General features: G+C 46.3%; 1 protein-coding gene across 1 annotated transcript in view; it reads left to right on the top strand.

Annotated features, from left to right (window-relative positions):
- LOC135056898 (VPS10 domain-containing receptor SorCS3-like) overlaps positions 1–27247 on the top strand; it is a 1027710-nt gene that overhangs the window by 716181 nt on the left and 284282 nt on the right. The window contains 1 exon segment of the mRNA XM_063962650.1: positions 22123–22241. Within this exon segment, the coding sequence (XP_063818720.1) occupies positions 22123–22241 (119 nt within the window).

The following is a 27247-nucleotide window of genomic DNA, read 5'->3' as shown; positions in this document are numbered from 1 at the left end:
CTGTGGGATAATGTGTATCTGGCACTGTGGTGGCAATGTGTATCTGGCACTGTGGTGGCAATGTGTATCTGGCACTGTGGGGCAATGTGTATCTGGCACTGTGGTGGCAATGTGTATCTGGCACTGTGGGGCAATGTGTATCTGGCACTGTGGGGCAATGTGTATCTGACACTGTGGCGGCACTGCATTACTGGGGGAATATGTGTATCTGGCACTGCACTATTTGTGGCATATGTGTATCACGTCCCATTTTAAATGGCCACACTCTGTGTGGCATGTGGCCACACCCATTTGTAGGTGCGCGCGCCTTCGGTGTGCACACACAGTACCACTAAGGGGCATATCTACTGGGGGCAGGCTAATTTTTAAGTTAATAATTTTTCTATGGCCCCTGAAGGATTATATAGATATTCAAACTGCCCTTGGTAGAAAAAAGGTTCCCTACCCCTGATCTAGAGTATGTGTGTGTATATGTGTGTGTGTGTATCTATCTATGTGTATGTGTGTGTGGGAGGGGGAGCATCATTTGTATAAAAAAAAAAGGCACTTCTGAGGGCATTACATAGACGTGCGCACGGGAGGTTTCTGTCCTCCCTGAGTTCGCCTAATCATGCCCGGAGTCCACCTCACGGTGCAGATCGATTCTCCCTGCGCCCAAACCCGCACCCGTCCATTTTAAATTTGGTGTCGGTCGCCAGCCAATCAGAGTTCGTGGACCGGCCGTGGCGGCTCTTGATTGGCTGCCGGACCGCGAGCTTTGATAGGCTGACGGCTGGCGCCATGTTTCAAATGGCCGCCACAGCAGGAGGGCTTCTGTCAGTGAGGAGAAGGATTTAGGAGAGACGCTCGCTTCACTGCGCTCTCCTCCCCTCACACAGCACAAGAAGCAGCAGCAAGCCAGTAACAGCAGTAGCAGTGAGCACTACTGGGGGGGGAGATTATCTGTATCTGGCACCTCAGAGGGGGAGGGGTATCTGTATCAGGCACCTCGGGTGGGTGGGTGGGGGGGAGGGGATCTGTATCCGGCACCTCTGGGGGTGGGGGTGGATTCTGTATCAGGCACCGCTGGGGCCATACTGCATGCCTTAATCTGAATTTCAGCTCATGACATGTTGCGTAATGTGAATTTAGGCTCATACTGTGTGATATAATGTGAATTTAGGCTCATACTGTGTGATATAATGTGAATTTAGGCTCATACTGTGTGGCATAATGTGAATTTCTACTCATACTGTGTGGCGTAATGGGAATTTCTACTCATACCGTGTGGCGTAATGTGAATGTAGCTCATACTGTGTGGGGTAATGTGAATTTGGCTCATACTGTGGGGCGTAATGTGAATTTGGCTCATACTGTGTGGGGTAATGTGAATTTCAACTCATACTGTGTGGCGTAATGTAAATTTCTACTCATACTGTGTGGCGTAATGTGAATTTGGTTCATACTGTGTGGCGTAATGTGAATTTGGCTCATACTGTGTGGCGTAATGTGAATTTGGCTCATACTGTGTGGCGTAATGTGAATTTGGCTCATACTGTGTGGCGTAATGTGAATTTGGCTCATACTGTGTGGGGTAATGTGAATTTCAACTCATACTGTGTGGCGTAATGTAAATTTCTACTCATACTGTGTGGCGTAATGTGAATTTGGCTCATACTGTGTGGCGTAATGTGAATTTGGCTCATACTGTGTGGAGTAATGTGAATTTCAACTCATACTGTGTGGCGTAATGTGAATTTGGCTCATACTGTGTGGGGTAATGTGAATTTCTACTCATACTGTGTGGTGTAATGTGAATAAGAGGCACTACTGTCAGTAGCTGGTGAGCATGGAGACATGTGTGACAAATGCTGGTGTCCTGCGTAGGAGGAGTCTGATGGCATAGAAAGTGCCCAATGTGGCTCTGACGGCACATGTGTAAATTTTAAACTTTACTCCTATTGTATTAAAACTGAAATGTTCGGCCTCCTAAATCTCCCATACTTTACAGATTGGCCCACTCAAAAACAAAGTGTAGATGATGGGGGGGTGCAAGGGGTGTGGGGGTTGTGTGTGTGTGTATGTGTGTCGGCAGTGCCGTTTCTAGCGGCGGGCAAGCCGTGCAACCGCACGGGGCGCCCGCCGCGGCACTTTGTGACTACTCCTCTCCTCCCTCTCTCTTCCCCCGAGCGCTCCTGCTCGGGGGGCGGGGCTTCGCGGGATGACGCGTTTGCGTCGTGACGTCACGACGCAAACGCGTCATCCCGCGAAGCCCCGCCCCCCGAGCAGGAGCGCTCGGGGGTAGAGAGAGGGAGGAGAGGACTGGAGCTAACCATCGAAGGAGGAGGCGGCCGGCGCGAGGGACGTGAGTCGGCGGGACCCGAAGAGCGGCAAGATGTAAGTATTCTCTCTCTCCCCCTCTCTCTCTCTCCCCCCCCCCCACTTGACACCTGCCGCACTGTGTAAAATGGGGGCACCTGCCGCACTGTGTAAAATGGGGATACCTGCCGCACTGTGTAAAATGGGGGCACCTTCCGCACTGTGTAAAATGGGGATACCTGCCGCACTGTGTAAAATGGGGATACCTGCCACACTGTGTAAAATGGGGGCACCTGCCGCACTGTATAAAATGGGGATACCTGCCGCACTGTGTAAAATGGGGACACCTGCCGCACTGTGTAAAATGGGGATACCTTCCGCACTGTGTAAAATGGGGATACCTGCCGCACTGTGTAAAATGGGGATACCCTCCGCACTGTGTAAAATGGGGATACCTGCCGCACTGTGTAAAATGGGGATACCTTCCGCACTGTGTAAAATGGGGATACCTGCCGCACTGTGTAAAATGGGGATGCCTGCCGCACTGTGTAAAATGGGGATATCTACCGCACTGTGTAAAATGGGGACACATGCCTGCGTACTGGGTAAAATGGGGATACCTGCCGCACTGTGTAAAATGGGGACACATGCCTGCGTACTGGGTAAAATGGGGGCATCTGCCTGCGTACTGTGTAAAATGGGGGCACGTGCCTGCGTACTGTGTAAAATGGGGACACCTGCCTGCGTACTGTGTAAAATGGGGACAACTGCCTGCGTACTGTGTAAAATGGGGATATCTGCCTGCGTACTGTGTAAAATGGGGATATCTGCCTACCGTACTGTGTAAAATGGGGACACCTGCCTGCCGCACTTTGTTAAATGGGGACACCTGCCTGCCGCACTTTGTAAAATGGGGACACCTGCCTGCCGCACTTTGTTAAATGGGGACACCTGCCTGCCGCACTTTGTTAAATGGGGACACCTGCCTGCCGCACTTTGTAAAATGGGGACACCTGCCTGCCGCACTTTGTAAATGGGGACACCTGCCTGCCGCGCTGTGTAATATGGGGACACTTGCCTGGTGTAATGTGTAAAAAGGGGACTTTTTTATTTTTATTTTTTCCCCCTGTGGTGGGTGTGATATCAGACGAGGCCACGCCCACTGTAATGAGACCACGCCCATTTTAATCAGGCCACACAGCCTTGTCGGGAGCGCGCGCGCATGCTTTTTTTTCTGGCTATATGGGGGGGGGCACACAAGTTTTTTTATAGCAATGGGGGGGGCGCATTTTTAAATCTCGCACTGGGAGCCAAATTGTCTAGAAACGGCCCTGTGTGTCGGGTACATATGCACCTCGGCCCACCACTCGCTAGTTCCGCCACTGGGTCAGGGATAGGTTGGGGAAGTGTAAACAGTAATAGGGTGCAGCGGCAGCTAGGGCTCAGGGTTATGCTGCAGCAGACAGACAATACCGCCTGGTATCATTTTAATTCTCTGGGGTGTATTATATCTACATTATCATTAGGAACTAGAGAGAAATTAGATTAAGCCATGTGATTTTACTGGGGGAATGTAAAATACTGCTAGACACGCCCCTCCTGCGGTGCACCCCCTAATACAATTAACTGCGCACAACTATGGGGCATTATATATAACCGGCACAACTACAGCGGCTTTTATGCATATAATCAGCGTTACTACAGCGGCTTTTATGCTTATAACTGGCACTACTACTGGGGACATTGGCCCTCATTCCGAGTTGTTCGCTCGTTATTTTTTTCCGCTACAGAGCGATTAGTCGCAAACTGCGCATGCGCAATGTTCGCAGTGCGCCTGCGTCAAGTAAATCAGCACAAAAGTTTGGTATTTTACTCACGGCGTAACAAAGTTTTTTCATTGTTCTGCTGATCGTAGTGTGATTGACAGGAAGTGGGTGTTTCTGGACGGAAACTGGCCGTTTTATGGGAGTGTGCGGAAAAACACTGGCGTTTCAGGGAAAAACGCGGGAGTGTCTGGAGAAATGGGGGAGTGGCTGGCCGAACGCTGGGTTTGTTTGTGACGTCAAACCAGGAACGAAACTGACTGAACTGATCGCAGTGTAGGAGTAAGTCTCGAGCTACTAAGAAACTGCTAAGGAATTTCTATTTACAATTCTGCTAATCTTTCGTTCGCAATTCTGCTAAGCTAAGATACACTCCCAGAGGGCGGCGGCTTAGCGTGTGCAATGCTGCTAAAAGCAGCTAGTGAGCGAACAACTCGGAATCACCCCCATTATGCATATAATCAGCGTTACTACAGGGGTTTTTATGCTTATAACTGGCACTACTACTGGGGACATTGGGCCTAATTCAGCGTTGATCGCAGCAGCAAATTTGTTAGCAGTTGTGCAAAACCATGTGCACTGCAGGTGGGGCAGATGTAACATGTGCAGAGAGAGTTAGATTTGGGTGGGATGTGTTCAAACTGAAATCTAAATTGTAGTGTAAAAATAAAGCAGCCAGTATTTACCCTGCACAGAAAAAAATAACCCACCCAAATCTAACTCTCTCTGCACATGTTAATCTGCCCCACCTGCAGTGCACATGGTTTTGCACAACTGCTAACAAATTTGCTGCTGCGATCAACTCAGAATTATCCCCAATGTGTATAAACAGCACTACTATACTATGCACAAGGTAATGTGAATAAGATTGTGCTGCTGTGTGGCATAATTTGAAATGGGGGTACTATTTTGTGGCCAATCCCCTTCCTTGTGAGACCACACACCTTTTTGCAGCACGCTGTCCCTTTGTAAAATATGGGAGGGTGCAAATTTATAGTTTGCAGGGGGGGCGCCGAACACCCTAGCACCAGACCTGGTCGCAGTAATATAGTTGACTGCTAGCCAGGTATGTATTGTACAATAGTCCTGATTCATGTTTGTAAGTATAGCAAAAAAAAAAAAAAAAACAAGTAACTTTGTGTCTGGAACACACCATATTGCCATGTAACTGGAGCAAATGCATTTATATTGTTTCTGTGCAGGGTAAATACTGGCTGCTTTATTTTTACTCTGCAATTTAGATTGCAGATTGAAGTCACCCCACCCAAATCTAACTCTCTCTGCACATGTTACATCTGCCCCCCCTGCACTGCTGCATGGTTTTGCCCTGTCGCCTGATTTTTTGCTTTACTTACAGACATGAATCAGGTGAAATGTATAATGGGTGCAGTAACAAGGGATTAATCATCGCTATTTAGAAAGGGCGATTCTGATTTTTTGGTAATTATTGGGCTATTTTTAGAATTCTTCCCCATACATTAGATCAGGGGTTCCCAAACTTTTTTGAATCATGGTGCATTTTTTCATGGCTCTCCTAGGCCAAAAGTTTCTTATTGAGAAATTTAGAAAAAATTATTTAAATTATGTAAAAAGTGCTTATATGTCATCCTTAGGGTCAGTTGTGTGGTGAGGGACAGGAGTCACTTCTGGTTTTCCACATACTGTCATTTATGATTGGAAGACATCAACGCTGGTTTTGCCTATTACATTGACCATAAATATTTTAATTGGTTCTTGACACCAATCCAAGGCACCGCTGCAAATGTCCCGAGGCAGAATGCATGTCTCACCAAGGCAATTTACCCTCATACTGCCACAATATACATGGAGCGCTGCCCGCATGTACAGTAGTTTGGAGGGCACTGACGCAAATATTTACATATAAGCATTGGGGTGCTGGCTATTTCTTTCTCAGAATTACGCTATGTATTTTGTGATTCTCCATGGATGTGAGATGAGAGAGAAGGAGAAATTGATAATTACACACAGATTAGCCTTTATTCAATTCATTTTGATATGCACCCACTTTATATGTGTTTTTTTGTTACTGTACTGTCATTGGTTTATTTCTAGGATACTATGCAAGATGGCGCTAGCATAGGCAAACGCAGGGGGGGGGGGATTTCTGGTTGCCTGGAAACCCCCCTCCTCTTGGCAAGTGACTCAAATTATAACAACAATAGCAATGGTATATAATATGAAGGTAGCTGCCAAGAAGAAGAGACAGAAGCCTTTCCATGAGGTGGGAGAATGTGTGTGAAGAATGTGCACTTCTGTCTGCTACTGGTTTTGTTGTGTTTGTGTATTTATTTATTTATTATGGTATGTTTAACCTTTTCCTGACTACTTATCTTACTTATATTGTTTAAATATGTTTAATACTGCCTATACTATAGACTATCTACAATGTTAAATATTAATACTGTATTCCAGAGGTTCTCAAACTCGGTCCTCGGGGGCCCACACAGTGCATGTTTTGCAGGTCTCCTCACAGAATCGCAAGTGAAATAATTAGCTCCACCTGCGGACCTTTTAAAATGTGTCAGTGAGTAATTAATACACCTGTGCACCTGCTGGGTTACCTGCAAAACATGCACTGTGTGGGCCCCCGAGGACCGAGTTTGAGAACCTCTGCTGTATTCCATACAGTATCCAATGTATAAAAAGTACCAATGCTCAGGGTCGTTACTGGATTCTTCTACCTCTCCCCCAGACTCCTGCACTTGCTCCGCAGAGTGGGAGATTATTGATTCCATTTGGAAACCCCCCTCTAGAAATCCTGTGTTTGCCACTGGCTAGCTACAGTATAATAAAATTATCCCAAAGTCAGTGGCCGTGTTATCTTGTATACCCCACACCACTCTTCATATTGTAGCATTACTAAAGCTACACACACCAGGTACTTAAACCAGTGGAGATAAAGTGGATGGAGATGAAGAACCAATCAGCTCCTACCTGTCACTTTTCGAACAAAACATGTAACATGACAGTTAGGAGCTGATTGGCTGGTACGTTATCTCACTCTACTTTATCTCTCTCCAAGGCTTGGTACATAGATCCCATACATTTGTAGCAGTCACTCTGGTTTCCTGCACCACCCAAAGTTCAGACAGCAGCAGGTCAGTGTATCGTTTCAGCCTCGGAGGTGTTGCAGCAACATTGTTACAGCAAAGTAACAAAACAAATTTGTTTAAATGTGTTTTTCTTCCAAGTTCCAGTTGTAGACAGCGTGTAGAGAAGAGGGAGGCTCAGACTATTATATAAACACTGGATATGTGTCAGCTGAAGTCTCAGGTAGACAGGTGATAGATGGTTGGATCAGTTTGCTCCTTTGGCGCAAAGGGAAAAGGTGATAAATCATGTCTATGTGTCAAACAATGAAAAACAATAATCTGCGTACCCCCACTCACACTATGCGTGCGTGGGATATGTCCATAAAGGTATCTTTAACACGATATCACATCAATCTGGATCTTGTTCCAGGAGTCAATTGAAAACACAATTTCTCTAACGTCCTAAGTGGATGCTGGGGACTCCGTAAGGACCATGGGGGGATAGCGGCTCCGCAGGAGACTGGGCACATCTAAAGAAAGCTTTAGGACTAACTGGTGTGCACTGGCTCCTCCCCCTATGACCCTCCTCCAAGCCTCAGTTAGATTTCTGTGCCCGACGAGAAGGGTGCACACTAGGGGCTCTCCTGAGCTTCTTAGTGAAAGTTTTAGTTTAGGTTTGTTATTTTCAGTGAGACCTGCTGGCAACAGGCTCACTGCATCGAGGGACTAAGGGGAGAAGAAGCGAACTCACCTGCGTGCAGAGTGGATTGGGCTTCTTGGCTACTGGACATTAGCTCCAGAGGGACGATCACAGGCCCAGCCTGGATGGGTCCCGGAGCCGCGCCGCCGGCCCCCTTACAGAGCCAGAAGAGCGAAGAGGTCCGGAAAAATCGGCGGCAGAAGACGTTCCTATCTTCAATAAGGTAGCGCACAGCACTGCAGCTGTGCGCCATTGCTCTCAGCACACTTCATACTCCGGTCACTGAGGGTGCAAGGCGCTGGGGGAGGCGCCCTGAGACGCAATAAAACATGATAAAAATACCTTACATGGCAAAAAATACATCACATATAGCTCCTGGGCTATATGGATGCATTTAACCCCTGCCAGAATATACAGAAAAACGGGAGATAAGGCCGCCGAAACGGGGGCGGAGCCTATCTCCTCAGCACACTGGCGCCATTTTCCCTCACAGCTCAGTTGGAGGGAAGCTCCCTGGCTCTTCCCTGCAGTCACTACACTACAGAAAGGGTTAAAAAAAGAGAGGGGGGCACTAATTAGGCGCAGTATTAAAACATACAGCAGCTATAAGGGGAAAAACACTTATATAAGGTTATCCCTGTATATATATATATAGCGCTCTGGTGTGTGCTGGCATACTCTCCCTCTGTCTCCCCAAAGGGCTAGTGGGGTCCTGTCCTCTATCAGAGCATTCCCTGTGTGTGTGCTGTGTGTCGGTACGTTTGTGTCGACATGTATGAGGAGAAAAATGATGTGGAGACGGAGCAGAGTGTCTGTAACAGTAATGTCACCACCTAGGGGGTCGACACCTGAGTGGATGTACTGTTGAAAATTACGTGACAGTGTCTGCTCTGTATAAAAAAACAGTGTTTGACATGAGACAGCCGGCTACTCAGCTTGTGCCTGTCCAGACGTCTCATAGGCCGTCAGGGGCTCTAAAGCGCCCGTTACCTCAGATGGCAGATACAGACGCCGACACGGATACTGACTCCTGTGTCGACGGTGAAGAGACAACCGTGATTTCCAGTAGGGCCACACGTTACATGATTGAGACAATGGAAAATGTTTTATACATTTCTGATAATACGAGTACCACCAAAAAGGGGTATTATGTTCGGTGAGGGAAAAACTACCTGTAGTTTTCCAGAATCTGAGAAATAAAATGAGGTGTGTGATGATGCGTGGGTTTCCCCCCGATAACAATTGATAATTTCTTAAAAAGTATTGGTGTATACCCTTTCCCGCCAGAGGTTAGGGTGCGTTGGGAAACACCCCCTAGGGGGGATAAGGCGCTCACACGCTTGTAAGAACAAGGGCTCTACCCTCTCATGAGATGGCCGCCCTTAAGGATCCTGCTGATAGAAAGCAGGAGGGTATCCAAAAATGTATTCACACACATACTGGTGTTATACTGCGACCAGCAATCGCCTCAGCCTGGAGGTGCAGTGCTGGGTTGGCATGGTCGGATTCCCTGACTGGAAATATTGATATCCTAGATAACGATAGTATATTATTGCCTATAGAGCATTTAAAAGATGCATTTCTATATATGCATGATGCACAGCGGAATATTTGCCGACTGGCATCAAGTATAAGTGCGTTGTCCAATTCTACCAGTAAAATGGTCAGGTGATGCGGATTCCAAACGGCATTTGGAAGTATTGCCTTTGAAAAGGGACATTTGGGGTCGGTCTTTTAGACCTGGTGGCCACGGCAACAACTGGGAAATCCACGTTTGTACCCCAGGTCGCCTCTCAAAATAAGACGCCGTATTATCAGGCGCAGTCCTTTGTTGGCAAGCGGACAAAAGGTTCCTCTTTTCTGCTCGTGACAGAGGGAGAGGAAAAAGGCTGAAGAGATTAGCCAGTTCCCAGGAACAGAAACCCTTTCCCGCCTCTGCCAAGCCCTCAGTATGACGCTAGGGCCTTACAAGCTCAGGCACGGTGGGGGCCCGTTCTCAATGAATTTCAGTGCGCAGTGGGCTCACTCGCAAGTAGACCCCTGGATCCTTCAGGTAATATCTCAAGGGTACATATTGGAATTCGAGACGTCTCCCCCTCGCCGTTTCCAAAAGTCGGCTTTACCGAAGTCTTCCTCTGACAGGGAGGCAGTTTTGGAAGCCATTCACAAGCTGTATTCCCAGCAGGTGATAATCAAGGTACCCCTCCTGCAACAGGGAACGGGGTATTATTCCACACTATTGTGGTACCGAAGCCAGACGGCTCGGTGAGACCGATTCTAAATCTAAAATCTAAAATCTTTGAACACTTACATACAGAGGTTCAAATTCAAGATTGAGTCACTCAGAGCAGTGATTGCGAACCTGGAAGAAGGGGACTACATGATGTCTCGGGACATCAAGGATGCTTACCTTCATGTCAAAATGTACCCTTCTCACCAAGGGTACCTCAGGTTATGGTACAGAACTGTCACTATCAGTTCAGACGCTGCCGTAGGGATGGTCCACGGCACCCCGGGTCTTTACCAAGGTAATGGCCGAAATGATATCCCTTCGAAGGAAGGGAATTTTAGTTATCCCTTACTTGGACGATTCCCTGATAAGGGTAAGATCCAGGGAACAGTTGGAAGTCGGTGTAGCACTATCTCAGGTAGTGTTGCGGCAGCACGATTGGATTCTCAATATTCCAAAATTGCAGCTGGTTCCGACGACTTGTCTTCTGTTTCCTAGGGATATTCCTGGACACAGTCCAGAAAAAAGGTGTTTCTCCCGGAAGAGAAAGCCAGGGAGTTATCCGAGCTAGTCAGGAACCTCCTAAAACCGAACCAAGTCTCAGTGCATCAATGCACAAGGGTTCTGGGTAAAAATGGTGGCTTCCTACGAAGCAATCCCATTCGTTAGATTCCACGCAAGAACTTTCCAGTGGAACCTACTGGACAAATGGTCCGGGTCGCATTTTCAGATGCATCAGCGGATAACCCTGTCACCAAGGACAAGGGTATTCATCCTGTGGTGGTTGCAGAGTGCTCATCTTCTAGAGGGCTGCAGATTCGGCATTCAGGACTGGGTCCTGGTGACCACGGATGCCAGCCTGCGAGGCTGGGGAGCAGTCACACAGGGAAGGAATATCCAGGGCTTAGGGTCAAGCCTGGATACATCACTTCACATAAATATCCTGAAGCTAAGGGCCATTTACAATGCTCTAAGCTTAGCAAGACCTCTGCTTCAAGGTCAGCTTGTGTTGATCCAGTCGGACAACATCATGGCAGTCACCCACGTAAACAGACAGGGTGGCACAAGAAGCAGGAGGGCAATGGCAGAAGCTGCAGGGATTCTTCGCTGGGCGGAAAATCATGTGATAGCACTGTCAACAGTATTCATTCCGGGAGTGGACAACTGGGAAGCAGACTTCCTCAGCACGACCTCCACCCGGGAGAGTGGGGACTTCACCCAGAAGTCGTCCACATGATTAAAAAACTCGACAGGTATTGCGCCAGGTCAAGAGACCCTCAGGCAATAGTTGTAGACGCTCTGGTAACACCGTGGGTGTACCAGTCAGTGTATGTGTTCCCTCCTCTGCCTCTCATACCCAAGGTACTGAGATTGATAAGATGGAGAGGAGAAAGCACTATATTCGTGGCTCCGGATTGGCCAAGAAGGACTTGGTAACCGGAACTTCAAGAGATGCTCACGGAGGATCCGTGGCCTCTACCTCTAAGAAGGGACCTGCTCCAGCAAGGACCCTGTCTGTTCCAAGACTTACCGCGGCTGCGTTTGACGGCATGCCGGTTGAACACCGGATCCTGAAGGAAAAAAGGCATTCCGGATGAAGTCATCCATATCCTGATCTAAAGCCAGGAAGGATGTAACCGCAAAAACATTATCACCGCAATTGGCGAAAATATGTTGCGTAGTGCGAGGCCAGTAAGGCCCGAAGGAGGAAATTCAACTGGGTCGATTCCTACATTTCCTGCAAACAGGAGTGTCTATGGGCCTGAAATTGGGGTCCATTAAGGTTCAGATTTCGGCCCTGTCAATTTTCTTCCAAAAAAAAAAAAAGAACTAGCTTCAGTCCCTGAAGTTTAGACGTTTGTAAAAGGGGTACTGCATATACAGCCTCCTTTTGTGCCTCCAGTGGCAATTTGGGATCTCAATGTAGTTTGGGTTCCAAAAGTCACATTGGTTTGAACCACTTAAATCTGTGGAGTTAAAATATCTCACATGGAAAGTGGTCATGCTGTTGGCCCTGGCCTGGGCCAGGCGCGTGTCAGAATTGGCGGCTTTATCCTGTAAAAGCCCTTATCTGATTTTCCATTCGGACAGGGCGGAATTGAGGACTCGTCCTCAGTTTCTCCCTAAGGTGGTTCCAGCGTTTTCACCTGAACCAACCTATTGTGGTGCCTGCGGCTACTAGGGACTTGGAGGAATCCAAGTTGCTGGATGTTGTCAGGGCCCTGAAAATATTTCCAGGACGGCTGGAGTCAGGAAATCTGACTCGCTGTTTATCCTGTATGCACCCAACAAGCTGGGTGCTCCTGCTTCTAAGCAGACTATTGCTCGTTGGATTTGTAGTACAATTCAGCTTGCACATTCTGTGGCAGGCCTGCCACAGCTAAAATCTGCAAAAGCCCGTTCCACAAGGAAAGTGGGCTCATCTTGGGCGGCTGCCCGAGGGGTCTCGACTTTACAACTTTGCCGAGCAGCTACTTGGTCAGGGGCAAACACGTTTGCTAAATTCTACAAATTTGATACCCTGGCTGAGGAGGACCTGGAGTTCTCTCATTCGGTGCTGCAGAGTCATCCGCACTCTCCCGCCCGTTTGGGAGCTTTGGTATAATCCCCATGGTCCTTACGGAGTCCCCAGCATCCACTTAGGACGTTAGAGAAAATAAGAATTTACTTACCGATAATTCTATTTCTCATAGTCCGTAGTGGATGCTGGGCGCCCATCCCAAGTGCGGATTGTCTGCAATACTTGTACATAGTTATTGTTACAAAAATCGGGTTATTATTGTTGGGAGCCATCTTTTCAGAGGCTCCTCTGTTATCATACTGTTAACTGGGTTCAGATCACAAGTTATACGGTGTGATTGGTGTGGCTGGTATGAGTCTTACCCGGGATTCAAAATCCTTCCTTATTGTGTACGCTCGTCCGGGCACAGTATCCTAACTGAGGCTTGGAGGAGGGTCATAGGGGGAGGAGCCAGTGCACACCAGTTAGTCCTAAAGCTTTCTTTAGATGTGCCCAGTCTCCTGCGGAGCCGCTATCCCCCCATGGTCCTTACGGAGTCCCCAGCATCCACTACGGACTATGAGAAATAGAATTATCGGTAAGTAAATTCTTATTTTAAAAATGACTGGGTATCGTACCCCAACTCACACGAAACAGGAGGTGATGACTCCTATCAAGGTATCTTTGAATATCTGGTGTGGCTTTGGATATGCCTCCGCGGTGGGCGGTGATCTCATAAATGTGGAAAGATGGAAAAAACAACCAATGTGTAGTATTTTAATTAACGCCACTCATATGTGCAATTCTACACCATATGGTATGACTGTACATCACTTACACTAAGGTTAAATATTTTAGTTACTGATATGTAACAGATTTAAGCATCCACCCTACACAATTGTTTGTTTAAATGGGAGCGTACCCCAAACTCACAAAATGGTCAATAGGGTGACTCTTATCAAGGTATCTTTACGCATTCAATCATATTCAAATGGCGTACCACAACTCACGAGTATAAATGCAGGGATACTCCCATCAAGGTTTCTTTATTGAATTCCTGCTTTGTTAGTCAAGAATGGACTCCCAAACGGTTACAGTGTCCCAAAGATTCAACAATAGATTTATTCCTCCAAAATACCGATCCACAAAGATACATGTAACCAATGTATAAAAATGTATTTTAAAAAAAGTCCATAAATTCCATAGAAGAACAATCGAAGGATTAAAAAATACAATAAAAAAATAGCAAAAAATAAAAATTCAAAATTCAATATTCATAACACAATTAAAAAAGGAATGATGAAAAAGTCCATAACAAATCTCTGTTCAAATGATTAAAGGCTACTCACACAGCGGTCTGTCGATGCGTTTCGGTCCTGGGACCTTTGTCAAGACATGACCTGCTGTGTGGGGAGCCAGATATTTATGATAGTGGTAGCCAATAATGTGCCGACAGGAAATTGATTGAGAGGAAATGACCTCATCATGTGGTTTAGTTTATCACTTTAAACTTCCAATACCTGCATAATAAAAATAAAAATCAAAGACCCCCTTGTCCTTAAAACAATTGTAACTGGGTCCTAAAGTATTAAAAAACGATCCTTAATCAGTTAACTTAAACAGCGTTTCTAATCAGGATATAACTAATTCATTTCCTGTGCCGCAAAGCATCACGGGAAATGTAGTCCTTTGTCCGACGCCGAAACTCCTGTAATACTGTTTACTCACTATATAAGCGTTTGTCAATAGTTACTTCAACAATATCCGATGTTTATCTGGTGGTGTAACACACGGCAAATGCTTTGATGGACACTGGGGATTTTGGACATGAAACTACAATCCCCATGATCCTTCGTGAGACCGGAAATGGATCAAAACCACGGTCTGGGCATCTTTTAAACAAGCAAACTAAGGGCACGAATATGATACTTAACATTTAATTATGTGAGAATGAGGATTAAGAGGTTCAATAAACGCTTTTATAGTGAGTAAGCAGTATTACAGGAGTTTCGGCGTCGGACAAAGGACTACATTTCCCGTGATTCTTTGCGGCACAGGAAATTAATTAGTTATATCCTGATTAGAAACGCTGTTTAAGATAACTGATTAAGGATCGTTTTTAATACTTTAGGACCCAGTTACAATTGTTTTAAGGACAAAGGGGTCTTTAATTTTGATTTTTATTATGCAGGTATTGGAAGTTTAAAGTGATAAACTAAATCACACGATGAGGTCATTTCCTCTTAATCAATTTCCTGTCGGCACATTATTGGCTACCACTATCATAAATATCTGGCTCCCCACACAGCAGGTCATGTCTTGACAAAGGTCCCAGGACCGAAACGCGTCGACAGACCGCTGTGTGAGTAGCCTTTAATCATTTGAACAGAGATTTGTTATGGACTTTTTCATCATTCCTTTTTTAATTGTGTTATGAATTTTGAATTTTATTTTTTGATATTTTTTGATTGTATTTTTTAATCCTTCGATTGTTCTTCTATGGAATTTATGGACTTTTTTTAAAATACATTTTTATACATTGGTTACATGTATCTTTGTGGATCGGTATTTTGGAGGAATAAATCTATTGTTGAATCTTTGGGACACTATAACCGTTTGGGAGTCCATTCTTGACTAACAAAGCAGGAATTAAATAAAGAAACCTTGATGGGAGTATCCCTGCATTTATACTCGTGAGTTGTGGTACGCCATTTGAATATGATTGAATGCGTAAAGATACCTTGATAAGAGTCACCCTATTGACCATTTTGTGAGTTTGGGGTACGCTCCCATTTAAACAAACAATTGTGTAGGGTGGATGCTTAAATCTGTTACATATCAGTAACTAAAATATTTAACCTTAGTGTAAGTGATGTACAGTCATACCATATGGTGTAGAATTGCACATATGAGTGTCGTTAATTGAAATACTACACATTGGTTGTTTTTTCCATCTTTCCACATTTATGAGATCACCGCCCACCGCGGAGGCATATCCAAAGCCACACTAAATATTCAAAGATACCTTGAATAGGAGTCATCACCTCCTGTTTCGTGTGAGTTGGGGTACGATACCCAGTCATTTTTAAATTGTGTTTTCAATTGACTCCTGGAACAAGATCCAGATTGATGTGATATCGTGTTAAAGATACCTTTATGGACATATCCCACGCACGCATAGTGTGAGTGGGGGTACGCAGATTATTGTTTCTCTGACGTCCTAGTGGATGCTGGGACTCCGTAAGGACCATGGGGAATAGCGGCTCCGCAGGAGACAGGGCACAAAATAAAAGCTTAATGATCAGGTGGTGTGCACTGGCTCCTCCCCCTATGACCCTCCTCCAAGCCTCAGTTAGATTTTTGTGCCCGGCCGAGAAGGGTGCAATCTAGGTGGCTCTCCTGAGCTGCTTAGAATAAAAGTTTAGTTAGGTTTTTTTATTTTCAGTGAGTCCTGCTGGCAACAGGCTCACTGCATCGTGGGACTAAGGGGAGAAGAAACGGACTCACCTGCGTGCAGAGTGGATTGGGTTTCTTAGGCTACTGGACACTAGCTCCAGAGGGACGATCACAGGTTCAGCCTGGATGGGTCACCGGAGCCGCGCCGCCGTCCCCCTTACAGAGCCAGAAGAGACGAAGAGGTCCGGTGAAATCGGCGGCAGAAGACATCCTGTCTTCAGTCTAAGGTAGCGCACAGCACCGCAGCTGTGCGCCATTGCTCTCAGCACACTTCACACTCCGGTCACTGAGGGTGCAGGGCGCTGGGGGGGAGCGCCCTGAGACGCAATATAACAGAATACCTTAGGTGGCAAAAAGAATACATCACATATAGCTCCTGGGCTATATGGATGTATTTTAATCCCCTGCCATTTTACACAAAAAAGCGGTAGATAAGGACGTCGTGAAGGGGCGGAGCCTATCTCCTCAGCACACAAGCGCCATTTTCCCTCACAGCTCCGCTGGAAGGACGGCTCCCTGACTCTCCCCTGCAGTCCTACTTCAGAATCAGGGTAAAAAAGAGAAGGGGGGGCATTTTTGGCAGCAAATAACGACAATAACAGCAGCTATAAGGGAATAACACTTATATAAGGTTATCCCTGTATATATATATAGCGCTGGGTGTGTGCTGGCAGACTCTCCCTCTGTCTCTCCAAAGGGCTAAGTGGGGTCCTGTCCTCTATCAGAGCATTCCCGGTGTGTGTGCTGTGTGTCGGTAAGCGTGTGTCGACATGTATGAGGAGGAAAATTATGTGGAGGCGGAGCAGTTGCCTGTGTTGGTGATGTCACCCCCTAGGGAGTCGACACCTGACTGGATGATTGTATTTAAACAATTAAGTGATAATGTCAGCAATTTGCAAAAAACTGTTGACGACATGAGACAGCCGGCAAATCAATTAGTGCCTGTCCAGGCGTCTCAGACACCGTCAGGGGCGCTAAAACGCCCGTTACCTCAGTGGGTCGACACAGACCATGACACAGATACTGAGTCTAGTGTCGACGGTGACGAGACAAACGTAATGTCCAGTAGGGCCACACGTTACATGATCACGGCAATGAAAGAGGCATTGAACCTTTCTGACACTACAAGTACCACAAAGAAGGGTATTATGTGGGGTGAGAAAAAACTACCAATATTTTTTCCTGAGTCAGAGGAAATAAATGAGGTGTGTGAAAAAGCGTGGGTTTTCCCCGATAAAAAACAGCTAATTTCTAAAAAATTATTAGCATTATATCCTTTCCCACCAGAGGTTAGGGCGCGTTGGGAAACACCCCCTAGGGTAGATAAGGCGCTCACACGTTTATCTAAACAAGTAGCATTACCGTCTCCTGATACGGCTACCCTCAAAGAACCAGCTGATAGAAGGCTGGAAAATATCCTAAAAAGTATATACACACATACTGGTGTTATACTGCGACCAGCAATCGCCTCAGCCTGGATGTGCAGTGCTGGAGTCGCATGGTCGGATTCCCTGACTGAGAATATTGATACCCTGGATAGGGACAATATTTTGTTAACTATAGAACATTTAAAGGATGCATTACTATATATGCGTGATGCACAGAGGGATATTTGCACCCTGGCATCAAGAGTAAGTGCTATGTCCATCTCTGCCAGAAGAGCGTTATGGACGCGACAGTGGTCAGGGGATGCGGATTCTAAACGGCACATTGAAGTATTGCCGTATAAAGGGGAGGAGTTATTTGGGGCTGGTCTATCGGACCTGGTGGCCACGGCAACGGCTGGAAAATCCACCTTTTTACCCCAGGTCACTCCACATCAGCAGAAAAAGACACCGTCTTTTCAAACTCAGTCCTTTCGTTCCCATAAGTACAAGCGAGCAAAAGGCCACTCTTTTCTGCCCCGGGGCAGAGGAAGAGGAAAAAGACTGCACCATGCAGCCGCTTCACAGGAGCAGAAGCCCTCCCCTGCTTCTGCCAAGTCTTCAGCATGACGCTGGGGCTTTACAAGCGAACTCAGGCACGGTGGGGGCCCATCTCAAGAATTTCAACGCGCAGTGGGCTCACTCGCAAGTGGATCCCTGGATTCTACAGGTAGTATCGCAGGGGTACAAACTGGAATTCGAGGCGTTTCCCCCTCGTCGTTTCCTGAAGTCTGCTTTACCAAAGTCTCCCTCCGACAGGGAGGCAGTTTTGGAAGCCATTCACAAGCTGTATTCCCAGCAGGTGATAATCAAGGTACCCCTCCTGCAACAAGGAAAGGGGTATTATTCCACGCTGTTTGTGGTACCGAAGCCGGACGGCTCGGTGAGACCAATTTTAAATCTGAAATCCTTGAACACTTACATAAAAAGGTTCAAATTCAAGATGGAGTCACTCAGAGCAGTGATAGCGAACCTGGAAGAAGGGGACTATATGGTGTCTCTGGACATCAAAGATGCTTATCTCCACGTCCCGATATACCTTTCTCACCAAGGGTACCTCAGGTTTGTAGTACAAAACTGTCATTATCAGTTTCAGACGCTGCCGTTTGGATTGTCCACGGCACCTCGGGTCTTTACCAAGGTAATGGCCGAAATGATGATTCTTCTACGAAGAAAAGGCATTTTAATTATCACTTACTTGGACGATCTCCTGATAAGGGCAAGATCCAGGGAACAGTTAAAAGTCGGAGTAGCACTATCTCAGGTAGTGTTACGTCAGCACGGGTGGATTCTAAATATTCCAAAATCGCAGCTGATTCCAACGACACGTCTACTGTTCCTAGGAATGATTCTGGACACAGTCCAGAAGAAGGTGTTTCTCCCGGAGGAGAAGGCCAGGGAGTTATCCGAGCTAGTCAGGAACCTCCTAAAACCAGGACAGGTCTCAGTGCATCAGTGCACGAGGGTCCTGGGGAAAATGGTGGCTTCTTACGAAGCGATTCCATTCGGAAGATTCCATGCAAGAACATTTCAGTGGGATCTACTGGACAAATGGTCCGGATCGCATCTGCAGATGCATCAGCGGATAACCCTGTCGCCAAGGACAAGGGTGTCTCTCCTGTGGTGGCTGCAGAGTGCTCATCTACTAGAGGGCCGCAGATTTGGCATTCAGGATTGGATCCTGGTAACCACGGATGCCAGCCTGAGAGGCTGGGGAGCAGTCACACAGGGAAGGAATTTCCAGGGCCTGTGGTCAAGCATGGAAACATCTCTTCATATAAACATTCTGGAACTAAGGGCCATTTACAATGCCCTAAGTCAAGCAAAACCTCTGCTTCAGGGTCAGGCGGTGTTGATCCAATCGGACAACATCACGTCAGTCGCCCACGTAAACAGACAGGGCGGCACGAGAAGCAGGAGGGCAATGGCAGAAGCTGCAAGGATTCTTCGCTGGGCGGAAAATCATGTGACAGCACTGTCAGCAGTATTCATTCCGGGAGTGGACAACTGGGAAGCAGACTTCCTCAGCAGACACGACCTTCACCCGGGAGAGTGGGGACTTCACCCAGAAGTCTTCCACCTGATTGTAAACCGTTGGGAAAAACCAAAGGTGGACATGATGGCGTCACGTCTAAACAAAAAACTGGACAGATATTGCGCCAGGTCAAGGGACCCTCAGGCAATAGCAGTGGACGCTCTGGTAACGCCGTGGGTGTACCAGTCAGTGTATGTGTTCCCTCCTCTGCCTCTCATACCAAAAGTAGAGAATCATAAGAAGGAGAGGAGTAAGAACTATACTCGTGGTTCCGGATTGGCCAAGACGGACTTGGTACCCGGAACTTCAAGAGATGCTCACGGACGAACCGTGGCCTCTACCTCTAAGAAAGGACCTGCTACTGCAGGGGCCTTGTCTGTTCCAAGACTTACCGCGGCTGCGTTTGACGGCATGGCGGTTGAACGCCGGATCCTGAGGGAAAAAGGCATTCCAGAAGAAGTCATCCCTACTCTGGTCAAAGCCAGGAAGGACGTAACCGCAAAACATTATCACCGCATTGGCGTAAATATGTTGCGTGGTGTGAAGCCAAGAAGGCCCCTACAGAGGAATTTCAACTGGGTCGTTTCCTTCATTTCCTGCAAACAGGACTGTCTATGGGCCTAAAATTAGGGTCCATTAAGGTTCAAATTTCGGCCCTGTCGATTTTCTTCCAGAAAGAACTGGCTTCAGTACCTGAAGTTCAGACATTTGTAAAAGGGGTGCTGCACATACAGCCTCCTTTTGTGCCTCCAGTGGCACCTTGGGATCTCAATGTGGTGTTGAGTTTTCTAAAGTCACATTGGTTTGAACCACTTTCCACTGTGGACTTAAAATATCTCACATGGAAGGTGTCGATGCTGTTAGCCTTGGCTTCAGCCAGGCGTGTGTCAGAATTGGCGGCTTTATCATATAAAAGCCCTTACTTAATTTTTCATTCTGACAGGGCGGAATTGAGGACTCGTCCTCAATTTCTACCTAAGGTGGTTTCTGCATTTCACATGAACCAACCTATTGTGGTACCTGCGGCTACCAGGGACTTAGAGGACTCTAAGTTGCTTGACGTTGTCAGGGCCTTGAAAATATATGTTTCCAGGACGGCTGGAGTCAGAAAATCTGACTCGCTGTTTATCCTGTATGCACCCAACAAGCTGGGTGCTCCTGCTTCTAAGCAGACGATTGCTCGTTGGATTTGTAGTACAATTCAGCTTGCACATTCTGTGGCAGGATTGCCACAGCCAAAATCAGTAAAAGCCCATTCCACAAGGAAAGTGGGCTCATCTTGGGCGGCTGCCCGAGGGGTCTCGGCTTTACAACTTTGCCGAGCAGCTACTTGGTCAGGGGCAAACACGTTTGCTAAATTCTACAAATTTGATACCCTGGCTGAGGAGGACCTGGAGTTCTCTCATTCGGTGCTGCAGAGTCATCCGCACTCTCCCGCCCGTTTGGGAGCTTTGGTATAATCCCCATGGTCCTTACGGAGTCCCAGCATCCACTAGGACGTCAGAGAAAATAAGATTTTACTTACCGATAAATCTATTTCTCGTAGTCCGTAGTGGATGCTGGGCGCCCATCCCTAGTGCGGATTGTCTGCAATACTTGTATATAGTTATTGTTACAAAAATTCGGGTTATTATTGTTGTGAGCCATCTTTTCAGAGGCTCCTTGCGTTTATCATACTGTTAACTGGGTTCAGATCACAAGTTGTACGGTGTGATTGGTGTGGCTGGTATGAGTCTTACCCGGGATTCAATATCCTTCCTTATTATGTACGCTCGTCCGGGCACAGTATCCTAACTGAGGCTTGGAGGAGGGTCATAGGGGGAGGAGCCAGTGCACACCACCTGATCATTAAGCTTTTATTTTGTGCCCTGTCTCCTGCGGAGCCGCTATTCCCCATGGTCCTTACGGAGTCCCAGCATCCACTACGGACTACGAGAAATAGATTTATCGGTAAGTAAAATCTTATTTTTTCATTGTTTGACACATAGACATAATTTATCACCTTTTCCCTTTGCGCCAAAGGAGCAAACTGATCCTACCTTTTTCGCTTTTACATACGTTTTTTTGCATTTAAGGTGAAATCCAACTGGTTCAGTTTGCCCCACAGGCAGCATTTCCCCATTGCGCCACTGTGTATATTTTATAAAAATTTTTTTTTAGACACAGGTGATAGATGGTTATAATACTGTATGCTTATGTTTTATTATAAAAATCCCAACTTACATCAGTTATGTACAGTAATGTGATTTTTCATTTATGGGAATTTCTTTTTTAGATTAAGTTGAAACTTTATAACTATTAATAGTGTAAACAGATGTTTCTTATATTTTAAAACATGTACAGTAAGTACATTATGTATCATTCTCTGCTACAATTACAACTGGTTAGATTGTAAGCTTTTCAGGCTGGTCCTCAGTCTTAATGGTTCTATTTTATTACGCATGTGGATCCCATGTTATAAAGTACTGCGTACATTGTGTGGCATCATATACATATTTATCTATACGGTATGTTACCTTGTTTATTTGCGATATGAAAGCACCCTGAGGTTATGTTGTGTGTCTGATCTCTCATATAATATCGTATCGTATCTCCTTTCACAGATGCTCATTACATAACCTGCAGGATACAGGAGTGTTCTGAGACCACAAAGAGTGGACCCTTCACCCGATTTATTGACACCAATTCCTTGGTAGTACAAGATGAGTATGTCTTCATTCAGGTAAGAGGATCATCCGGACAGAGGGATATTATGACATCATTATATACAGGTTGAGTATCCCATATCCAAATATTCCGAAATACGGAATATTCCGAAATACGGACTTTTTTGAGTGAGAGTGAGATAGTGAAACCTTTGTTTTTTGATGGCTCAATGTACACAAACTTTGTTTAATACACAAAGTTATTAAAAATATTGTATTAAATGACCTTCAGGCTGTGTGTATAAGGTGTATATGAAACATAAATGAATTGTGTGAATGTAGACACACTTTGTTTAATGCACAAAGTTATAAAAATATTGGCTAAAATGACCTTCAGGCTGTGTGTATAAGGTGTATATGTAACATAAATGCCTTCTGTGCTTAGATTTAGGTCCCAACACCATGATATCTCATTTTGGTATGCAATTATTCCAAAATACGGAAAAATCCCATATCCAAAATACCTCTGGTCCCAAGCATTTTGGATAAGGGAGACTCAACCTGTAATAATCTCATCTAATCAATGACTCCTTGTTCGTCTTATTTACATAAGTGGATCATGGAGAGCGGGTGTAATTCATGTTTGCACGCAGGTGCAGTTGTGATTTTCTAGCTACGGAGATGCTAATGTTAGCTAGTGCGGCTGCGGCCCAGAAATGAAAGACGCCACCGCACACTCATTCGCAGTTGCGTACGCATTTGCAGCCTATACGCAAAAAGAAGGAATATGGAGGCTAAGGGTTGGCCTATGGCTGCGCAGACTGTGGGTAGCGCCACAGTGGGAGGTTTTGGGCCGCATCCACAGAAGTTGCCCCTTTACATTTGTTACTAGGGTTGCACAGACACGTACATAACCAGTTACAGTCCAGAGCTGCCAGTCTCCTAAGCAGACGTATAACAAGACTGTTACAATGCAATTCAGTGAGGTGCGGTGGGGTGAGGCAGAGCCTTTCCTGTCATACTAACGTTTGTGTCAGAGTTCTGACTGTATAAAGTATATGAAAAATACAAAGAATATGTTTGAAATATCTTCTTTGCATTATTCTAATAATTTTTATAGCCAAAACTCTGGAGTAAAAAGTCTATGGCAGGTGAGGCAGTGCCTCCTCTGTCTTCCTTTTCCGCATGTCTCTGATCAAAACTCACCACATTTCCAGGAGTTTATACTGCTGCACCTGTGTATAATGCCCACATGTATATACTGCTGCACCTGTGTATAATGCCCACATGTATATACTGCTGCACCTGTGCATAATGCCGACATTTATATACCGCTGCACCTGTGTATAATGCCCACATGTATATACTGCTGCACCTGTGTATAATGCCCACATGTATATACTGCTGCACCTGTGTATAATGCCCACACGTATATAGTGCTGCACCTGTGTATAATGCCCACATGTATATACTGCTGCACCTGTGTATAATGCCCACATGTATATACTGCTGCACCCGTGTATAATGCCCACATGTATATACTGCTGCACCCGTGTATAATGCCTACATGTATATACTGCTGCACCTGTGTATAATGCCCACATGTATATACTGCTGCACCTGTGTATAATGCCCACATGTATATACTGCTGCACCTGTGCATAATGCCGACATGTATATACCACTGCACCTGTGTATAATGCCCACATGTATATACTGCTGCACCTGTGTATAATGCCCACATGTATATACTGCTGCACCTGTGTATAATGCCCACACGTATATACTTCTGCACCCGTGTATAATACCCACATGTATATACTGCTGCACCTGTGTATAATGCCCACATGTATATACCGCTGCACCTGTGTATAATGCCCACATGTATATACTGCTGCACCTGTGTATAATGCCCACATGTATATACTGCTGCACCTGTGTATAATGCCCACATGTATATACTGCTGCACCTGTATATAATGCCCAAATGTATATACTGCTGCACCTGTATATAATGCCCAGATGTATATACTGCTGCACCTGTGTATAATGCCCACATGTACAATATATACTGCTGCACCTGTGTATAATGCCCACATGTACAATATATACTGCTGCACCTGTATATAATGCCCAGATGTATATACTGCTGCACCTGTATATAATGCCCAGATGTATATATTGCTGCACCTGTGTTTAATGCCCACATGTACAATATATACTGCTGAACCTGTGTATAATGCCCACATGTACAATATATACTGCTGTACCTGTATATAATGCGCACATGTATATACTGCTGCACCTGTATATAATGCCCAGATGTATATACTGCTGCACCTGTGTATAATGCCCACATGTATATACTGCTGCACCTGTATATAATGCCCAGATGTATATACTGCTGCACCTGTATATAATTCCCAGATGTACGCTTTGGATCATATATTGCATGTAAATCTGGCTCTGGTGCTAGTCAGCGCCTGCTGAGCTATTTAGCTCACCACACGTCCCTGCAATGCATATACTATATATGAGATTTCTCTTACGTCCTAGAGGATGCTGGGGTCTCCGTAAGGACCATGGGGATAGACGGGCTCCGCATGAGACATGGGCACTAAGAAAGAACTTTAGGTATGGGTGTGCACTGGCTCCTCCCTCTATGCCCCTCCTCCAGACCTCAGTTTACTACTGTGCCCCGAGGAGACTGGGTGCATTACAGAGAGCTCTCCTGAGTTTTCCTGAAAAGAAAGTATTTTGTTAGGTTTTTTATTTTCAGGGTTCTCTGCTGGCAACAGACTCCCTGCATCAAGGGACTTAGGGGAGAGAAACAGACCTACTTTTTTAACGTCAGGCTCTGTTTCTTAGGCTACTGGACACCATTAGCTCCAGAGGGAACGGAACGCAGGTCTCACCCTCGCCGCTCGTCCCGGAGCCGCGCCGCCGTCCTCCTCGCAGAGACGGAAGATAGAAGCCGGGTGAGTATGTGAAGAAAGAAGACTTCAGAGGCGGCAGAAGACTTCAGTTCTTCATTGAGGTAACGCGCCATTGCTCCCACACAGACACACACAGGCAGGCACTGTAAGGGTGCAGGGCGCAGGGGGGGCGCCCTGGGCAGCAATAAGAACCTCCAGATCTGGCAATAAAGATATATACAGGCTAGGCACTGTATATATAAGAGATCCCCCGCCAGTTTTTTGAATATTTCAGGCGGACCGAAGCCCGCCGCTGAGGGGGCGGAGCTTGTTCCTCAGCACTCACCGGCGCCATTTTCTCCACAGCACAGCGCTGAGAGGAAGCTCCCCAGACTCTCCCCTGCTTACCACGGTGAAAGAGGGTTTTAAAGAAGGGGGGGGGGGGGGGCACATAATTTGGCGCAAATAGATGATTACAGCGCTATCTGGGTAAACATATTGTGTTTTTTCCTGGGTCATTAGCGCTGTGTGTGTGCTGGCATACTCTCTCTCTGTCTCTCCAAAGGTCCTTGTGGGGGAACTTCAGATAAGAGGATTCCCTGAGTGTGTGGTGTGTCGGTACGCGTGTGTCGGCATGTCTGAGGTAGAAGGCTCTCCTAGGGAGGAGGTGGAGTAAATGAGTGTGGTGTCTCCGTCGACAACACCGACACCTGACTGGTTGGATATGTGGAATGTTTTTAAGTGCTAATGTGAATTCATTGCACAAAAAGTTGGACAAAGCTGAGTCCAGGGAACATGCAGGGAGTCAAGCCCTGCCTGCCCCTATGTCGCAGGGACCTTCAGGGTCTCAAAAGCGCCCACTATCCCAAATAGTAGACACTGATACCGACACGGATTCTGATTCCAGTGTCGACTACGATGATGCAAAGTTACAGCCAAAATTGGCTAAAAGTATTCAATATATGATTATTGCAATAAAAGATGTTTTGCATATCACAGCTGAATCCCCTGTCCCTGACACGAGGGTACACATGTATAAGGGAAAGAAACCTGAGGTAACCTTTCCCCCCTCACATGAGCTGAACGAGTTATTTGAAAAGGCTTGGGAATCTCCAGACAAGAAACTGCAGATTCCCAAAAGGATTCTTATGGCGCATCCTTTCCCGGGTAAGGACAGGATACGGTGGGAATCCTCCCCAAGGATGGAAAAAGCGTTGACACGCTTATCCAAAAAGGTAGCGCTGCCTTCCCAAGATACGGCTACCCTCAGGGATCCTGCTGATCGCAAGCAGGAGGCTACCTTGAAGTCCATTTACACACATTCTGGTACCTGACTCAGACCGGCGACAGCGTCGGCTTGGGTTTGTAGCGCTGTAGCAACGTGGACAGATACCTTATCGGCGGCAATGGATACCCTGGTTAAGGATACCATTTTATTGACCCTGGGTCATATTAAAGATGCTGTCTTATATATGAGAGATGCTCAAAGAGACATTGGCCTACTGGGTTCTAGAGTCAACTCTATGTCGATTTCTGCTAGACGAGTCCTATGGACCCGGCAATGGACAGGTGATGCCGACTCAAAGAGGCATATGGAGGTTTTACCTTACAGGGGTGAGGAATTGTTTGGGGAAGGTCTCTCGGACCTGGTCTCCACAGCTACGGCAGGTAAATCGAATTTTTTGCCTTATATTCCCTCATAGCCTAAGAAAAAGCCACATTATCAAATGCAGTCCTTTCGGTCTAGTAGAAACAAGAGAGTACGAGGATCGTCCTTTCTTGCCAGATGTAAGGGCAGGGGGAAAAAGCTGCCAACCACAGCTAGTTCCCAGGAGCAGATGTCCTCCCCGGCCTCTACAAAATCCACCGCATGACGCTGGGGCTCCGCTGAGGCAGTCCGCCCCAGTGGGGGCACGTCTTCGACTTTTCAGCTACATCTGGGTTCACTCACAGGTGGATCCCTGGGCAATAGAAATTGTTTCCCAGGGTTACTAGCTGGAATTCGAAGAGGTGCCTCCTCGCCGGTTTTTCAAATTGGCCCTACCAGCTTCTCCCCCAGAAAGGGAGATAGTGTTAAATGCAATTCACAAATTGTATCTTCAACAGGTGATGGTCAAAGTTCCCCTACTTCAACAAGGGGTGGGTATTACTCAACCCTGTTTGTAGTC

This window comes from Pseudophryne corroboree, chromosome 3 (assembly GCF_028390025.1).
Source record: "Pseudophryne corroboree isolate aPseCor3 chromosome 3, aPseCor3.hap2, whole genome shotgun sequence".
Classification (NCBI taxonomy): Eukaryota; Metazoa; Chordata; class Amphibia; order Anura; family Myobatrachidae; genus Pseudophryne; species Pseudophryne corroboree.
This window is presented reverse-complemented; position numbering and strand designations above follow the sequence as displayed.